At 37.4% G+C, this 17,225-nt stretch overlaps 3 protein-coding genes across 3 annotated transcripts; 2 read left to right on the top strand and 1 right to left on the bottom strand.

Annotated features, from left to right (window-relative positions):
• Window positions 1-5,235: 5,235 nt before the first annotated feature.
• ftr82 (finTRIM family, member 82) lies at window positions 5,236-10,211 on the top strand. Its single transcript, XM_056747149.1, has 7 exons — window positions 5,236-6,088; window positions 7,558-7,653; window positions 8,039-8,272; window positions 8,394-8,553; window positions 8,985-9,041; window positions 9,157-9,225; window positions 9,358-10,211. Exons 1-7 carry the CDS (start codon window positions 5,498-5,500, stop codon window positions 9,876-9,878), a joined length of 1,728 nt encoding a protein of 575 aa, XP_056603127.1. The 5' UTR covers window positions 5,236-5,497; the 3' UTR covers window positions 9,879-10,211.
• A 960-nt stretch (window positions 10,212-11,171) lies between these two features.
• Window positions 11,172-12,503, top strand: ift22 (intraflagellar transport 22 homolog (Chlamydomonas)). The gene is made up of 5 exons (XM_056747033.1): window positions 11,172-11,461; window positions 11,549-11,631; window positions 11,728-11,817; window positions 11,933-12,135; window positions 12,295-12,503. The coding sequence occupies exons 1-5, from the start codon at window positions 11,426-11,428 to the stop codon at window positions 12,441-12,443; spliced, it is 561 nt and encodes a 186-aa protein (XP_056603011.1). The 5' UTR covers window positions 11,172-11,425; the 3' UTR covers window positions 12,444-12,503.
• Window positions 12,504-12,571: 68 nt separating this feature from the next.
• On the bottom strand, window positions 12,572-16,803 carry atp5l (ATP synthase, H+ transporting, mitochondrial F0 complex, subunit g). The gene is made up of 3 exons (XM_056747034.1): window positions 16,647-16,803; window positions 16,028-16,188; window positions 12,572-12,991 (listed from the first exon to the last, which is right to left on the bottom strand). Exons 1-3 carry the CDS (start codon window positions 16,696-16,698, stop codon window positions 12,893-12,895), a joined length of 312 nt encoding a protein of 103 aa, XP_056603012.1. The 5' UTR covers window positions 16,699-16,803; the 3' UTR covers window positions 12,572-12,892.
• Window positions 16,804-17,225: the final 422 nt, after the last annotated feature.

Here is a 17,225-nt window from a genome sequence, read left to right as displayed (position 1 = left end):
AGAAAATTGGTTATAAGTAAGTAAGTGTTACAAAAGTTACATCTTTTAGCTTAAAGGGATAGTTCACTCAAAAATGAAAATGTTGTCATCATTTGTTTCAAACCGGTATATAAGTCACAAAATAAGACATTTTAAAGAAAGTGGCAAACTAACTACCATAGTGCACTGTAAAACTTTGCTGTTATTTTGCAGTAGTATTGCCAGTAACTTACCGTAGATGTAAATGTGTTTTCAATTTGAGCTTATCTTTACTTTAACCAAAATTAAAGCACTTTGATTTTTCAGATTCAAAATGAGAAAGAAGAGACTGACATTAGCAGCAATACTGCAAAAAATGATATTCTTCCTCAGCATTTTTGTTTTGTTTTTTTCAGTAAAAATATTAGAAACTTGATAACTTACGTACATTTACATAACAAGAAAAGTGACCAAAGATATTTAGTTTTGTTTCATGAAAAAATATAAGAAAAAGTTACGTTTAAAAGTATGTTTAAAACAAAATTGTAAATTAAATCTTCACTAAGTTACAGGAAAACCTGCTTCAAAACTGCAGCAAAGTTTTACAGTGTAGTTTTCTTTCCTTCCATGGAAGTATATAGTGCCCCGGATCCATTTGGTTACAAATATTCTTCCAAATATCTTTCTTTGTGTTCAGCAAAACAATGAAATGAACATAGGTTTGAAACAACTTGAGAATGAGTAAATTATTTTTTAGTAAAAGAATTTTTTGGGGGGTGAACTATCCATTGAAAAAGTCCTTGAACTACCAAACTTAGTATTTATGCATTCAAATATTGCAAGGCAATGAAATCCCTATGATATTAATCTATTTTTATGGAACAACACACACAAAAAAAGATTATAAAGTTAATTTTCAAATAGTAACTTTCATTGAAGCTATTGTCTCATGCCCTTTCTTCTCTAACAAACGTTTATTCCTGTAGCTCAAAAATGGAAATAAGTGTTTGTTTTAGATTAGCCTCTCTCTTCGCTCTCGGGCATACATCCTCTGTACAGCACAGTCCACAAAGCTCCAGGAATCTGTTGGAAAACAGGAAGTGGAAGTGAGTTTGCATTGGCTTGCATTGAGCTGTTAAAAGCTAATTGGGGCCTTCCTGCTGATATTTTTCACTACATAATACATAACATTTATTTTACTCCAATAATCTCAGTTCTTGTTTTAAAACATATTGTTATGCAAATTTAACAAATTGTTAATTATAAATAATATTACACATAAAAGATAAATATTTATACTGAAAACCCAAAGTTGCAACTCGTAGATGAACGGCCATCTGTAACTTGTACTAATTTACGTCAAGATTCCGGCACAAGATGGTTGCCGGCTTGTGAGTTTCAGCACTGAGAGCAAAAAATGTTGGCAGGAATGCACTCAGGCCTAATAAGTGAGATAAGAGCAAGTCACGGGAGGCCAGCAAAGGTGAAAGTTTCCACTGTGCAGGAGAATATCCAGACTTCCACAGGACATGTGGTGTGTCCATGCATCTGCAGTCTGACTACGGATCAGTGAGTCAGTGTGTGTAAGTGGTCACTAAATTACTGGTTGCATTACCCTTCTCGAGTAGTTTCAAACCTGCGGGACTTCTGTAAAACAGAGAGGTTTAAGAAAGAACTGAGACTATTTGAAAGATTGTTGTAATTTCTCTTACTTTCAGAAAGGTGAATGATAATTATGCCCAACATTCTGCCTATTGTGTTTCAACATGAGGGTGAAGATGGCAAAATTATGATATATTTAATTTTGGATAAACTACTTCTTTAATTCACAGCTCAGAATAGTTGATTAATAAATGAAATAGTTATTCAAGTTAATCTGCAATTGCAAAATAAAACATGTTTAGGTATAATTACATTTACATTTTCATTAAGAATGTATTTAACCATATTTTCCAAATGTTCTGAGCTTTTTGTCAAATGCAATTTTTTCCTGTAGAATACAGTTTAAATTTCACAAAACAGCCCGTCAGATCACTTCACTCATAAGTTCATATGTTAGTGTTTGGTCTGCATTGCTGTCAGTGGATGAACAGTGTACTGATGGTGCAAGAGTGTTTATAGCCTGATCTAGTCTTTCCTGATTGTGTTGTAACAGAGACTGCTTGTCATTCCACGTCTGTACAGAAAGCGTGGACGTGAGTATGCTTCAAGAACAGAATGATTGACATTTTCCCTTATACTTATACTTATCTCTCACTGTGTCACTCATGTCTTCGAAACAAAATCCATAAGGGTATTCAAACTTTGAAAGGTATTTCATCATCATGTTGATAAAAATGAACCACTTTATAAAAGCAAAAAATATTTATGATATGTGTGCGTTAGAATCCCTAATGTAATTACGTCAAAACATTAACATGATTGTAAAATAATTGATAATGTATAAAATAACGTTAGACTGTAAAAAACCCAACCTAAAACTTAGACGTTTTAAAAGTTAAACAGCTTCATTAAATGTTTTAGTAAAATCAAATTAGCTTTATGAGTCAATTAAACTTGAATTATGTTGAACTGACTCGTATTTTACAACTCGATCTTTAAAGTCAGTTCAATGTATTTAAGTTCAATTGACTCATAAAGCTCATTTGATTTTACTTAAAAATTGAAGGCAGCTGAAACTTGCTATTTTTTTACTGCGAGAAGCAATCTTTGTCTTTGAAAACCAATTGCTAGATCTGTGTTTTTTTCTATGGAAAAAAGATTCATGAATTCCTCTGAGTGCTGTTCCTCCTTTGGGCTTTTTGTCAATTTCATCTGCACAGTCTGTTCAAGTTTATCTGGCCTTTCTCCAGATGACCAAGCAAACACACACCCACAACAGTGCGCTCTGTATTTTGGCCAAAACTCACAAAGGTGACTATTGTTCATGGGAAACACTTGTAAATACCTTGTTTCCACCCACTGACCATTGGAACGGCCAGAGGCGAGCCCACGGTTTTAACTTCTTACTCTTCACACTTTGTAACCCTCCAGCAGGCAGCAAACCCGCCTTCCCCTTAATCAGGTAGTTTAATGAAACTTGTCCTCTGACCCTTAATATACACAAGGAAACACGAGACATCTGGCATGCCCAACTCCTTGAATAGGAAAACAGTCTCTGCTGAACTGATGTGAACTCTGAGGGGTCAGAACGAGGGTGTGGAGAACAATAAAGGTTGTGTTAAAGGAACTGATTTCTTCTTACAACATTTCCTTTATCCAGACCATGAGAACAATATGAGCAACAACACCCCATGCACTAAATATGACTGATCTTTGACCCTCATTCATTCGGAAAATCAGTCCTCCGAGCTGCAAAAGATAGAACAAAAACAGAATATGTAGTAAAGGTGCTAAACTAACATGCTAGGTTTTTAAATCTTGGTTAATCAGTTATGCTGTGTATACCTTGTACTGTAACTCCTGGAATCTGATCAACTCTGGGAAAAGGTGAAAAGAAACTGGCTTATCAGAAACAAGACCAAATAAGGAAGGTGGTGAAACTATTTATGAAGTGATGCAAGATGTGTGTATTGGGCAGAGCTAATGGTACAACCGTTTGTAACCAATGAGCATGTGATTGGTGTCAGTTTCTATCAGTCGGACGTCACCTAGGCTCTGGCTGGGCCGATTCAAAATTCTTATTTTACAGTAACCCCATTTTGATTGTTAAATGCACTTTTGTATCATATAAATATATATATTCAGCTGATTCATGTACTTTAAATAAAGAGAAAAAGCATTATGTCATTCATTCAACATTAGCTTTTTATATTTATTTGTTGTCGGAATCTGCTAAATGCTTGAAAATAAGTGTTTCAATTGTATCGCTGTACATGTGTTGTTGGAATGCAGGGAGAACACAACAACAGGGAGGAGATTGTTATGATTAATGTGCATACTTATCACAGCTTAGATGATTTATTATGTAAACCATATTTACTCATGAACGACTCCTAGACTTTATCTCACTGCAAATTACACACTTGTATCTAAAACAGGTTTGTACTGCATTCAATAGAGGTGTGTATGTGTGTGTGATTTGTTTTGTCACAAGATTATATCAAAGGCACAAGACTGCTTACGTCATTCTGTATAACACATTCATGCTCATATCAGTCTATAGAAAGCAGATAATTCACATTTTTGGTACACCGAGCAACTTTGCTACTAGCAAAAACTAACTATCAAACGAAAATGTCACGTTTGAAATAGTTTCAAGAACTGAACGAATGTCGTTGTTTTGTTTATGCCACACCCACTTAAAACAAAATGATGACATATTTTTAAGTCTGCAACACCCAATCCAGTTTAACTGGCCTTAGTTCATACATTCAGAAACTTCCATATCAGAGCAACTACATTACACAATGAATTTCACTAGTGTTTGTCTAGTGCTGTGAGCAAATAGTTAAAGTCCTTGGTGTGTAAAAGACAGTTTCAAGGCTATAAATTTAACAGAAAGTCCTTTGTATTACGTACTGGTATGAAATACATCATGTTTTAAGCCAATGAAACTTCATAACTTTTTTAAAGGAACAAAAAATGAAAATCAATCATCATTCACTCATTCCTGTATGACTTGCTTTCCTCTGAAGAAAACAAAATAAATTTTGAAGAATGTTGGCAACACACAATATTGGCCACCATTGGTTTCCATTGTATGGACACAAAACCACTAAGACAAAAAATCTTCTTTCATATCCTAAAGTCATATACAGGTTGGAACAGCATGAGGGTGAATAAATGATAACATCATTTTTATTTATGGGTGAACTATCCCTTTAAATCCAAGGACTGCATTACATTTTGACTGAGTACAAGCTGCAGTAAGTATTGAATTAAATAATGTTTTTTCTGAAAGGACAAATTATTAAAGCGTGCATGTTACAATAAATACCTTCCCTTATCAGAGGCTAAACTCTGATAAGCACACACACACACGAGTGAAGAGCAAGAAATGGCCAATTATTAACAGACTGTGGTTGTAGGGTAACTGGTATATTGCCCTTCAGCTAATGACTAAACAAAACTCAGTCTGTGTACGTGTGAGAGCACTTTCATGTTTAAGTTTCAGCTTGGATGGTCCTGTTTGTACTACAATTCATTCATTCTCAACTCTACCTTTCTTCTTCGATGTCTTTCACTCCACCCTTTGCCCCTCCCCTCACCCACTGTATGTCTCTCGCTCAAGCCTCCTGCCGTCCTGGCTCAACCAGTTTATCAGAGCTGGGTTGTGCTCTAATCTTTCTCTGTCTGTTTCCCTCCCACCCCTCCCCTCTCTCTCGCTCTCTCTCTCACACACACTTGCTCTCGCACACACTCCCACAGTACAAAGGGGAGGGTTTTCCTTCCTTTAATTAATAACCTGTGGAATTCAGAATTTCAAGGCTGTCCGTAGTAAAACATCATCTGTACTGAGCTCTGCGTGTCTCTCTTTTCCTTCTCTCACATCTTGCAGACATTTCAGACGTTTTTTTTGTATAGGTGTGCTAAAATAATGGCTGAACAAATATCTTCAGACTACTTCAACTGCCCTCTATGTACGGAGCTACTGAGGGACCCGGTGGCGATTCCATGCGGCCACAGCTTCTGCATGGACTGTATTAGCGGATACTGGAATGAAGCTGACTACACAGGCATCTACATATGCCCTCAGTGTCGGATCACGTTCACCCAGAGACCCGTCCTGAGGCCAAACGCTACCCTCACCAAAGTTGCCGAGAAGATCAAGAAGACAGGCTTGAACCTCAACTTGATGCCCACCAGCAATGGAAGCTTCGCCGGACACGGTGATGTTCCTTGCGACTTCTGCACTGGTAAAAAACTTAAGGCTGTCAAGTCTTGCCTCAATTGTCTCGCCTCTTACTGCGAAAAACACCTGAAGCCTCACTACGAGTCTGCCACGTTCAAGCGGCACAAGCTGGTGGATGCACTGGGGAACCTGGATCGTAAAATTTGCCCTCAGCACCAGAAGAGCCTGGAATTGTTCTGTCGTACGGACCAGATGTGTGTTTGTGCCATCTGTACTGTCAGCGAGCACAAAGGCCATGACATCGTCTCAGCCGAAGCAGAAAGGAGTGAAAAACAGGTAAGGAAAGCTGTCTGCTGTAATATTTCATATGCTCTAAAAATAGTTACGGACAAAAGTAACCACTGTGATATCGAGAGGCTACATTATTAAACTTCAATTGTTTGTTCTTGACATTGTGAAGGGTAAAGGTGTTCTACTGTGGAGTGTTAAAAAAATGCTTAGAAACGTTGAGGATGCACAGTGTAACCGGTTCTGTTATCGCAAAACATCCTGGTCCAGATCATTACAAAGAAACATGGATCGGCAAATAAGGAGATTTACCTTAAACAGATTGAAAGACAGTCGAGCACTTAATGAAACAGATATAGATTCAGATACCTCAATAAATCTCTTGAGATAAGCTACAGGGTGTGTTCATTTACAACGTGTGTCTCAGAGGTTACGTGACTTAAAGTTCTGGCCTGCTTTCTGGAAAACTATGTTCGTGCTGTGAGAGAAATAAATGTGCTACGAGGGATGGGAAACAGGGCAGGTCTGGATTCTAGTTTGGGGTGAGGCAGGTCCCACGAAGGAATGCGAGATGGAGAAAATCGGGCGGGAGTTTACTGACCCCCACCCCGTACACACACTATCAAGGAAAACTAGAGCCTTGTCTTTTACTTAAGAAATTGCAAAATTGCAAAGCTGAAAGAACAACCGGCTCTTCAACTTCCAAAACAATTGGTACATTAAATGTTCATTAAATAGCTGAAAAAACTCAGTGTGAGTCATTGGACAAAAATGACACCGAGAAAGATTTCACCGAAACTATATTTAGATACAGGCAAGATGTTTACTGTTTCATCAGGACAGACCACTGAATACTAGGAAGACCTTCAAAGGATTGAAATTTCAAAGCTTTTCCTTCAATTCTTTAGGATTGAATAACCAACGTAAGTCTGCGCTCAAGGCAAAGAGGAAGCACAGCTGTTGATATGTTACTGTTTTGACTTAACTGTCGTGGGTATCATTTAGATAATTATATCTGTGATCTAATACTTATCGCAGGCATAATTGCTAATGGTTTGTTTGTTCTGTTAAACACAGAAACCCACATTTGAGATCTCTTCTCCTATAGCGCACACACACACTCTTTTTATTCACCCCCTCCTCGGATTCTCCACATTCCTTCAAGCTTATCTTGAAGAATGGTTCGGTGAGCTTGGCGAGGGGTTTCTTTAAAACCCCCTTTTCTTTCCCCTAGAGTCGAGCGTGTGCACCTGAAATGTGTCTCTGACAAGCAGACCAAGCTAGTTCTACATTCCTGGCATGATTAACATTCCCCTCTCTTCTGAAAGATAAAAGCATCCATTCTTTAAATTGCGGCTAAAAGTAAAACATACAGTTAATGTGCGTCTAGATTTGTGACATGGGAGGATAAACACTAATGAAGAAATGCATAATCATCTTAGAAAGATCATTAATAATGATAGAGCTGTTCGCATAAAAACATTCAAACATATGTTTTTCTTCTTTTGTATGGACAGAAACTTCTTGGAGTATCACAAGCAGAGATCAAACAAAAATGCCAGCAGAGGACCAAAGAACTGGAGGAACTAAAAACAGATGTGGATTCTCTGAAAGTATGTTTCAGAGCTTATGCAACAGCTCAATGCTTGCACTGCTCTTATCAATGCCACACAGAAACACATTAGACCAAAATCAGAACATAAACAGATACATCTGTTTATCTGGGCAAAGGTGATTTTTGGAACAATAACTTTTATCTGTTAAGTCACTCTGTTACTGTTTCAATCTGGAAAAGCAAACAGTCCTTGAAATGGGCCATAATTGTTCTCTAGTTGTTCACAAAGTAATCCAGATGTTAGGTCTTTAAATAATGTGCTGACACATTCTGTGGCTTATTTGACTGCAATAATTCTAATGACATGGGCCCAACCAAAATCTACTTTTGAATAAGCTTTTATATGAAAAAAGAGAGACACTCTTATTTTGATTCGTTTATAGAGTTCTGCACAAAGAGCGATGGCTGAAAGCAAGAAGATGTTTGATGAAATGATTACCTCCATTGAGAGGATGAGGTCAGAGGTCACCAAACTGATCAACATCAATGAGAAGGCAGCGTTCAGTCAAGCCGAAGGGCTGATGGAGCGACTGGAGCAGGAGATTGATGAACTGAAAAAGAAAGAGACTGGACTGAAACAACTTTATAGCACTGAGGATCATATCCACTTCTTACAGGTATGACTGATTGTTAAGGATTGTTAACTGATAAAAGCAATACCTGGATCTACCAGATGGATAAAATGTAGAAATCCAAACATTCTTCCGTACCAAGAATATTTGTTCTGTTTTTCAACAGAATTTCAATTATCTCTGCACCCCAACTGATGACGGCTTCATACCCAAAGTGTCTCTGAACCCCGACTTCTCCTTCAGTGCAGCCAGGAAAGCCGTGGCGCAAATCAAAGAGAGACTGGAAGAGATCGGCAGTGAGGAACTGCGAAAGATTTCAAAATCAGGTCAGAGGACACATAGCAATGCACATAAGGCACATACATACAGTAGTTGGATTGTGAAATCACGTTTGCTTACTTATTTTAGCACATATCAAGTCTAATCTAGCAAGCTATGAGAATTTAAATGAGGAAATAACTGGTAATTTTGGTACATAGTAGATTTTGAAGTTATCAACAAGGTCTGAATGTGATTATGTTTGGAATCTGAACATAGCTCTGCTCTGTTTCCAATTCACCGAGCAAGGTTTAAATAACAAACAAGACAGCGATGTTGTTTGGATCAAACAAGTAGCTAGTGCACAATTCTATTCTGAGACCGTAATAACAATAGGATGTTGTGATTTTCCAAGATCTGCTGGCATTTTAAACAAAGTAATATACTGTAAACAAAGATTTCCTGGTTTTCAACATATCTGTTCATTCTCTGTTTATAGTGAATGAAGTACCTGTGTACACTGTGGAGAACCGCTCCAAGGAAAAAAGTATTAGAGGTAAGACACAGCGATGGATAAAATGCTTATTTACTGTATATATACATTGCTACCGAATATAGATATTAAAGATTTAAAGAAATATAATGAAGTTTGTGTTTTTCTCTGTGTTCAGTTAAGGAGGTCCATACAGTGGACAGTGCACCTCCGGCAGAACCCAGAAGCAGATCTGAATTCCTAAAATGTAAGTATCTGGCCTCCATAAAAGCCTTTCCTTCTGTGTTTTCGTCACATTTTCCTGCTCTGACATTATTAATTACACGGTTCTGTTATTAGCAACCCATTAAAGCTACCTTTGTTTTTGTGCTATTTCCAGACTACTGTCAGCTCAGACTAGACCCCCACACAGCACATAAGGAGCTATACTTATCAGAAGGAAATAAGAAGGTGATAAGAACCCGGGACCTACAGCCATACTCAGACGCTCCAGAGCGCTTTGACAGCTTTGCCCAGGTGCTCTGTCGTGACGCCTTGTCAGGTGGCCGCTTCTACTGGGAAATTGAGTGGAGTGGGGAATTCTCCATTGGAGTGGCGTATAGGGGGATAAGCCGTAAGGGGAAAGGTTCCCTGTGCTTGCTTGGCTACAACGATAAATCTTGGAGCCTCCTTTGCTCTGACACAGGGTACTCTGCCTGGCATAACAGGGTTGACAAGGCAGTTAGCGGCCCACACTCATCAAGAATAGGGGTCTTTCTGGACCATTCTGCAGGGATTTTGGCCTTCTATAGTATTGGTGAAACAATGACACGTCTGTATCGTTTTGAGACCACATTTGCTGAGCCTGTCTATGCTGGGTTTGGGGTTGGAACGTCAGTCAAGATCTGCCAATTAAAGTGAACACGAAATGAGATTTTCATAAAGAGTCCAATATGACAGACAGATATTTTTGTTCTTTATTTTATTCTTTGATATTTTGTACTCTGTGTTTGATGCAAATTGTCAGCTGTCGTTTAATCAACTTTATTAAGGATCTGAAGGAGGTATTGTTTCAGTAGGGATCCCATGTTTATCTGGACGCTTAAAGGATAGAAAATATTCCTCAACAATGCCACAATCTGCTTTTTTAAATTACTTTAATCTTTGTGTGTATTCAAAAGCAAGAGATGTAAATGCACTATTATTCAACAATGACCTCTTCATATTTCAATAAAATTGTATTGTTGAATTAAACCCGATCTCTGTCGTTTTCAGTATTTATAAATCCACTATCCTTCTTGTTTCTTTAATTTAACACAGGCCTTTCTATGATCACACAGAATTTACAGTCATTTTTCATCTTGTTGCGACCAGTAGGCCTAATAACTGTTTGACATTACATCTATAAACTTATAAAGGAGCAAGAACCGTTCCAGAATATAAGAGACCACTTCAACATTTCTGCCTGTGTGGTCATGCCAGTCCAGTTTGTGTAAAGTTTCAACAGAAAAAAACATCACGAATTATCAAGTCACCCAACAGCAACGTGAAAGAATGAGACAATGCAAAGATGCAAGAAAGTTGAGAAATCAGGCTTATTCGATCATATTAATTTTCAACCAATTCTAAAACCCATCTTAAAACATAATGTTTAAACACGGACAGTACTTGCTTCTTTGCAGTATTAAGAATTTGCAGATAGCATCCTTTTGTTATTTTGATAATTGTCCCGTTATCTCCATATGAATGGTAACAAATCGGGTCACTAGCTCACAGAATTTAACGAAAATGATCCTTTTACTTAAACACGTACCTATAAATGGTCAATTCTGAAAGTGGTCTTTAACCTGCGGCTGAACATCGCGGGTACACTGCCCTCTATTGGATCATTGCTAAAATTGGGTTGTTCACTAGGAACGCAAAGTAATAAATACAAATATCCTGATAACATGTTCATCCACTAAAACAGTCCTAATGAATTAAGAATGCAATATAAGCCAGGTGCAGTGATCAAATCTGAACTATAACTGCATTTCGAATATCTACTATTAAAAATATACACAAATATTTCGTTCAAAATTAACATTTGATTTTATATCGTTTTAAAAAATCTGAATATTCAATAATACACAACTAGGGGTAGAAAATAGTCCGTTTGAAAATGTTGCGAATCTGCGTCTGCCATTTTATCTAATTTACTCTACATCTACAATCGCCTTGGAAACGAGATGTTTATATTAGCCATGAGCTTGCCTTTTCCTCAATGCGCTTCATCTAGCTACATACATGTATATGAGGAAACATCACAATGATCTATCAATTCTCACGCTTTAATCAACATTTAATTTTTTAAAGAAAAGAAATGTTCAGTTGTTTTAAGCGCCTTGGTTTTAGCTTCCTTGCTAGCTAGACTGGCCAACAGAACGACCAGGCAGTTTGGCTTTACCTTTTTCTCTCGATTCTTGAAGATGAAGTTGAAAATACTATTAATTGGACCAAGCGAGGTAAAATCGTTATGTTTACATTTTATTCTGATGCGATGTACCTTCTTTGTGATGAAAGTCGAAATCTACAATATCTTGTATTTACAGTGTGGAAAAACAGCTCTGGCTAATTTTCTCTCCGATACAACTGAAACAATCGGGGGGGATTATAGTCCAACACAGGGCGTAAGGTAAATTAAATGCGGAGATGATTTTTTGCAATACATATTTTTATTGCAGTGGTATAATTGTGTTGTCTTAATTAGGACATTTACTTTCTTCTTTAGGATACTTGAATTTGAATCACAAAATCTATCTAATGGCAACAAGCATTCAGTATGTGAGGTGGAACTGTGGGATTGTGCTGGAGATTTTAAGTAGGTTGTTAAAATATACATCACTTTTGTTAATTCATCTAGATTTGTTTTGTTCTTAAATGTCCAAACATTCATGTTTTTTAAGTTCCTTTTAACATTGTATGCATGAACACAGGTTTGAATCATGCTGGCCAGCTTTGATGAAAGAATCCAATGGGGTGGTTTTAGTATTCAACCCAGATGTGCCCAGCCATCTGAAGGAAATAGAGACTTGGCATGCTACAATCATCTCCTCTCAGGGGTTACTGGAGACCCAGTGCCTGTTGATAGCACACCATAAACCAGGAAGTGGGGCTGTCAGGGACCCCCCATCATTAGGTACTGAAACACTTTTGGCAGCATTTTATAGTAACTTTACCTGATTATGACCAGAAATTAATGTACTGTTGTAAAGTAAATTATTATTAGGAAAGTTACAATTCAGTTTTTAAACTACATTTTAAAGAAAATTAACTTATTTAACTTTCTCTTCCATAGCCTCAAAGCTGAGCAAATTGCCTCTTATTAACTCAAATCTTGAGGAAGATCCTGAAGACGTCCGTCAAGGGTTTCACAAATATTTGGGAAATGTTCTGCGGATGTTATCAGAAAGTCAGGAACGTGAAGAGATGTCAATTATTACATAATTAGAATTTCTGTACTACACTGAATGTAAATCACACAATATACATTGTGAACATCATATACATATGGTTTTATAAATGTTTGTGGGATCTTTCCTATTAGTCATATTCTTGAATATCAAATTCCATCAAACATTTTACTATGTTTATTAATGTAGAATTATGTTGACCTTTACTAAGTTGTTTAAATACAAGAATCAAGTGGTGGAAAATTCACTATGGACGACTGTAGCATTTATCTAATACAATAAAAATCGATCAACATACTCAAGTTAACCAATATCTGAACTAACTTACAATGTACGCAGACTTGCATATTACATATTTTAAGTTAAAGGCTGTTGTTTCTTTAATAATTTCCATTTATTTAGTTCCTGGATTCCAAGAATTCTGACAATGAAGGGAATAGACAAAGCTCAACAGAGAACAAGCAAAAAAAGGACAGTCCACGTTTATACATCATAGCCAATAAGGCCTCCCTTTCCAATGATCTCCCCGATGTAGAACCACATCAGAACTTCTGTTGCAACAAGTCCATTCCTTATAGCATCCTGTGGAGACATGAGAATAGTGAAATCAAACATTATATTCTTACTATTAGCTTATTCAAGAATTAAAAAAATACATTTATTAAATCTCCTCTGAGGTTAGTTAAATACAATAATACAGTATTGTTAGAATGTGGCTATTCCGCATGCCAGGACACAGTCCACTGGACCACCGCTGCCATCAATAATTGACTAACCCCAGAAAAATCCCTAAAGAAGTTTTTTCCTAAAAACAATTAAGAGGGTCAATGGAAGCATATCTTTTATATGTTGGCACATCTATACATTAAATAGTTAACGGTGTAAAGAAAAAATGCAGGTAAGGTGAAAAAGACAAGCAACTGAACAATTCTAATAAAATAAATGTTTTAAATAAACACGAGTCAACGTTTGAAGTGGATCAAAACCTTTCATCAAAGTTTTTCTAAAACCAAAATGTGTCTCTTTCACAATCCGTATATAACATGAAAGTCCGTTATTAGTCAATGTTGTCATTAAAGAAATGGCATCCTTAATGGCTTTTGATGGTCTGCAGAGATGATTGTTTGTCATTAGGACCAATTCACCCGTCACAGGTGTCCATAATTGGGAACTGGTTATCATTTAAAGCTCTAAAAGCTATATTTGAGGTCAGAAAGTATTAAGTAGTCAGCCTGGAGAAATGACCTTCAGGATGCAACAGGGGTGCGAGTATCCACTCAGACTGTGAGAAGATGACTTCATGAAGTTGGCTTGAGAGTCAGAAGACCAACTGTGAGGGTGCCTCTTTCCAGAACACACAAGCTGGCATGTCTGCAGTGGGCCAGAGAACAACACAGGTGGACACTGAATGAGTGGGATACAGTGCCCTTCACAGAGGAGTTCCAGTTCTGTGTGGACTTCCTAGACAGGCGTAGGAGGGTTTGGCGTCGCCCTGGGGAGAGATATTTGCACAAAATGTTGTACAGCATGACAGTTTTGGCAGATCATCGGTCATGGTTTGGGGAGGTATCTCGATGGGTGGAAGGACAGAGCTTGTCATTTTCGAAAATGGCAGTCTGACAGGGCAAAGGTATAGAGATGAAATTCTGAGACCAGGGGTCTCATGAACAAAGACTTGCGTTGAATTCATACTAAAACATTACATACGGACAAAGCTATAAATAACATTCTCACGTTAATTTCGATGCAAGTACATCCGACAGTGAGGGTGAAAGCTGCCGTACGCAACATTTTTGTGCGTAAGCAGCGTTGATACATGAGGCCGCAGATTGTATGCCTGTGCAAGGTGGCCAGATTTCGTGCTTAAGGATGACAACGTCGCCTGTGACGGAATTCTTGGAGGAGGAGGGAATCTCAAGGATGGAGCACATTTGGGAGCAGCTACAGTCAAGAGTGCAACCACATCAGGTCCCTCGAAGAACCTGTTTGGAGTTGCAAACAGCATCGCTGGAGGAATGGCAAGCCATCCTGCAACAGAATATCCATAACCTAATCTCAAGCATGCACGGGCAATATGAGGCTGTGATCAATGTCAGAGGTGGCAGCACTGCCTACTGACTGGTTTTCTCAATGCATAACATTTGTTGTTTTTTGTTCATGACTTATTTGTTGCATTTGTTAAACCATACAATTGATGCTTGCTTTACAGTTCAAATATTTTTGATCTGCTGTAACATGTTTAATAACATATTTTTTGTTGAACTGGAAAAATTCTTTCCTGTTTTGAGTCTTCACACTGACACTTCCCACAGAGTGAGTACAGTACAGTACAGTACACTATCCGGTGCATCAACATTATGACCATTTTGCTGGCTTCTTGAGACACTCCAAAGGCACGGCAATAATGTTTAAGAGGCATTTCTAGTCCATTGTGACTTCAGGTTTTTGGTGAACTCTTGTTTTCACAAATGTGTGACTCGCCAATTCACACCTTGTGAGAAACAATCATGTCTGGGCATCATCAAAAGTGATGAGGAATGAAATCCCATTGATGACAACATATATTAATAGCAGACCTACATGTTATACTTGAATTTTGAACAATACCTGTTCTTGTCTTAGGACAATTATGATTAACTTTCTGATCCACTTCAAATATTGACTAGTGTATTATATATGAAAAATCGGCCACTCAAAGCTACAATCCATTACTTTTTTTATTTGATAAATACAAGGACAGGTCAATGATCCAAACGATTGTCTTATCTTACCCTGATTCACAACATTAAGTTTATAACGATGATTTAGAAATTGCACTCTCAGGTCGCCCCATGCAGGAAATTTGAATTTGGGGGAGTATCGCTTTGCGTCATTACATCACATCCGTTAACAGAAATGGGAGGAGAGTTGTTTATTATTATTACAGTCATTTAGAATTTAAATCGTCTTCTAGATGGCTGCTTAATCTGGAATGTTTTAAAAAGCAACCATCTGGAAGCAAACTCTAGTATTGATTCTATATCAGTGATGTCTTAAAACATTTTGCGTTTTATCTGGTATAGACATGGTCACATGTTACTATCACGTTGATGCACAGACCTGCTCTGATGGGGTGTGAGCAGTCAGTCAGTGAGCACAGAGCTTGGATTCATCTGTAAAGTGCAATTGTGCCAAAGCACAACCCAGGTAAAGCATATAACTCCGCATATAACTGACATATTATGTTTCAAACTGAGATGGCGACAAAGAGGCCAAAGTTAAGGACTGCAGCTTTAAAGTTTAAGAATATACATTTTGCTCATTATGTGCCGAACTGAATTTTTCACATAATAATCTTAAAGAAAAGAAAATATTGGTACCCAGTGGAAACCCAGCTAGTAATTTTTTTGTGATTAACTGTGTTCTACAAAAATCATCATCATAATAATAGAAAGAACATTTTGTGAAAATATAACCTTGATATTTTTGACTGAGTAAGGCAAAGACTGAACTCCTAGTGAAGTTAACGGTTGAAATCAAACTTTGATACCCCAGTCTCGTTATTAGATTTTGACACTTTATCCTGTTTTTAGTTTTACAGACTGGTCACAATTGTTTGTGTACAGAATGTATACAGACCCTGACTGTGGTTTGACCGAGCCGTCCTGACTGGAAGCCCTTGAGGAGATCTTGGACACCGCTGATGGCCTTGGGAATCTCTGCAGGGGTTGGTGGCACCAGCTCCACACGGGCGTAATACCAGAATGTGGATAGCCGGGGTTTGGAGTAGTTCACAGCGGCTTTAAAATAAAAATACAGGTTATTAATAATTACAACAACATAAAAAACATACAACGTATTAAATTTTGACGTTTGTATAAACTAAATGATTAATCGAACCCAATGTAAAATTAAATTATATTTCAAGTGAGAGCATGCAACGACAATGTCAACTTCACCGTACTGTAGGGCGACCCAAGCATGAGAATGAATTGACAGCTATAGATTAGAGATGAACACTAAAACAAGCTGAAAATAAAACACTATCATGGTGTCTATATTAACTTACTGCGCCATGTGTATTCAAAATCTATGGATCATTACAGCTGTGTAACTCATCATTTTTAAAGATTGAATGAATGCATTTTTTCCTCATTCCTGCGGCCTATTCCACTAGAAGCCGCGATCAAAAGCATGTAACTCGAACACATAAAAATGTATAAAATCTAGTGCATTGTTAAAATATAAATATCCTTACCCCCGACCAATGTTGGTACTTTAGCCACTAATTTCTGTACTGCCTGTGCCATGTTTAACGTTCCTGTCAAGTTTTATTCGCCGCTACTCTCTTTACAAACCGAGGCCCTTCAAGCGAATGTCACCTCCAGCGGAAGACCTTGCAAACTAGGAGGCACAATATATGCCTGACGTAAATTTAGGTCATGCCTATAAAAACAACTCTGTAGATTATATATCACACTGTTGAATACAAAAATGTACTGTTTTATGAACATATAAATTACGTATAAAATGAAATATTCGCAAAGTGTTCGCCCGGATTGAATGAATTGTGTACAAAAAAGGACGGCATAAAACCGTCGACTATTGTGCATGTATGTGCTGCTTATGGCGCAGATCCATAACTTACTCTTTGGAAGATCTATAGCGCAGAATCAGATGCTCATCTTGTAATTAAATTAACAGTGTCAGTTGAATGAGACTGTCCATAAATACTCTCTGAAAGTAAATAAAGTCGCTCATCTAAATATATATATATATATATATATATATATATATATTGGCTACCAAATATCATATTTTAGCAAGTAGCATACAT

The sequence above is a fragment of the Triplophysa dalaica genome, chromosome 4 (genome assembly GCF_015846415.1).
Source record: "Triplophysa dalaica isolate WHDGS20190420 chromosome 4, ASM1584641v1, whole genome shotgun sequence".
In the NCBI taxonomy this organism is placed as follows: Eukaryota; Metazoa; Chordata; class Actinopteri; order Cypriniformes; family Nemacheilidae; genus Triplophysa; species Triplophysa dalaica.
Note: the sequence above shows the minus strand (reverse complement) of the source record. Positions and strands in the feature narration are given on the sequence as shown.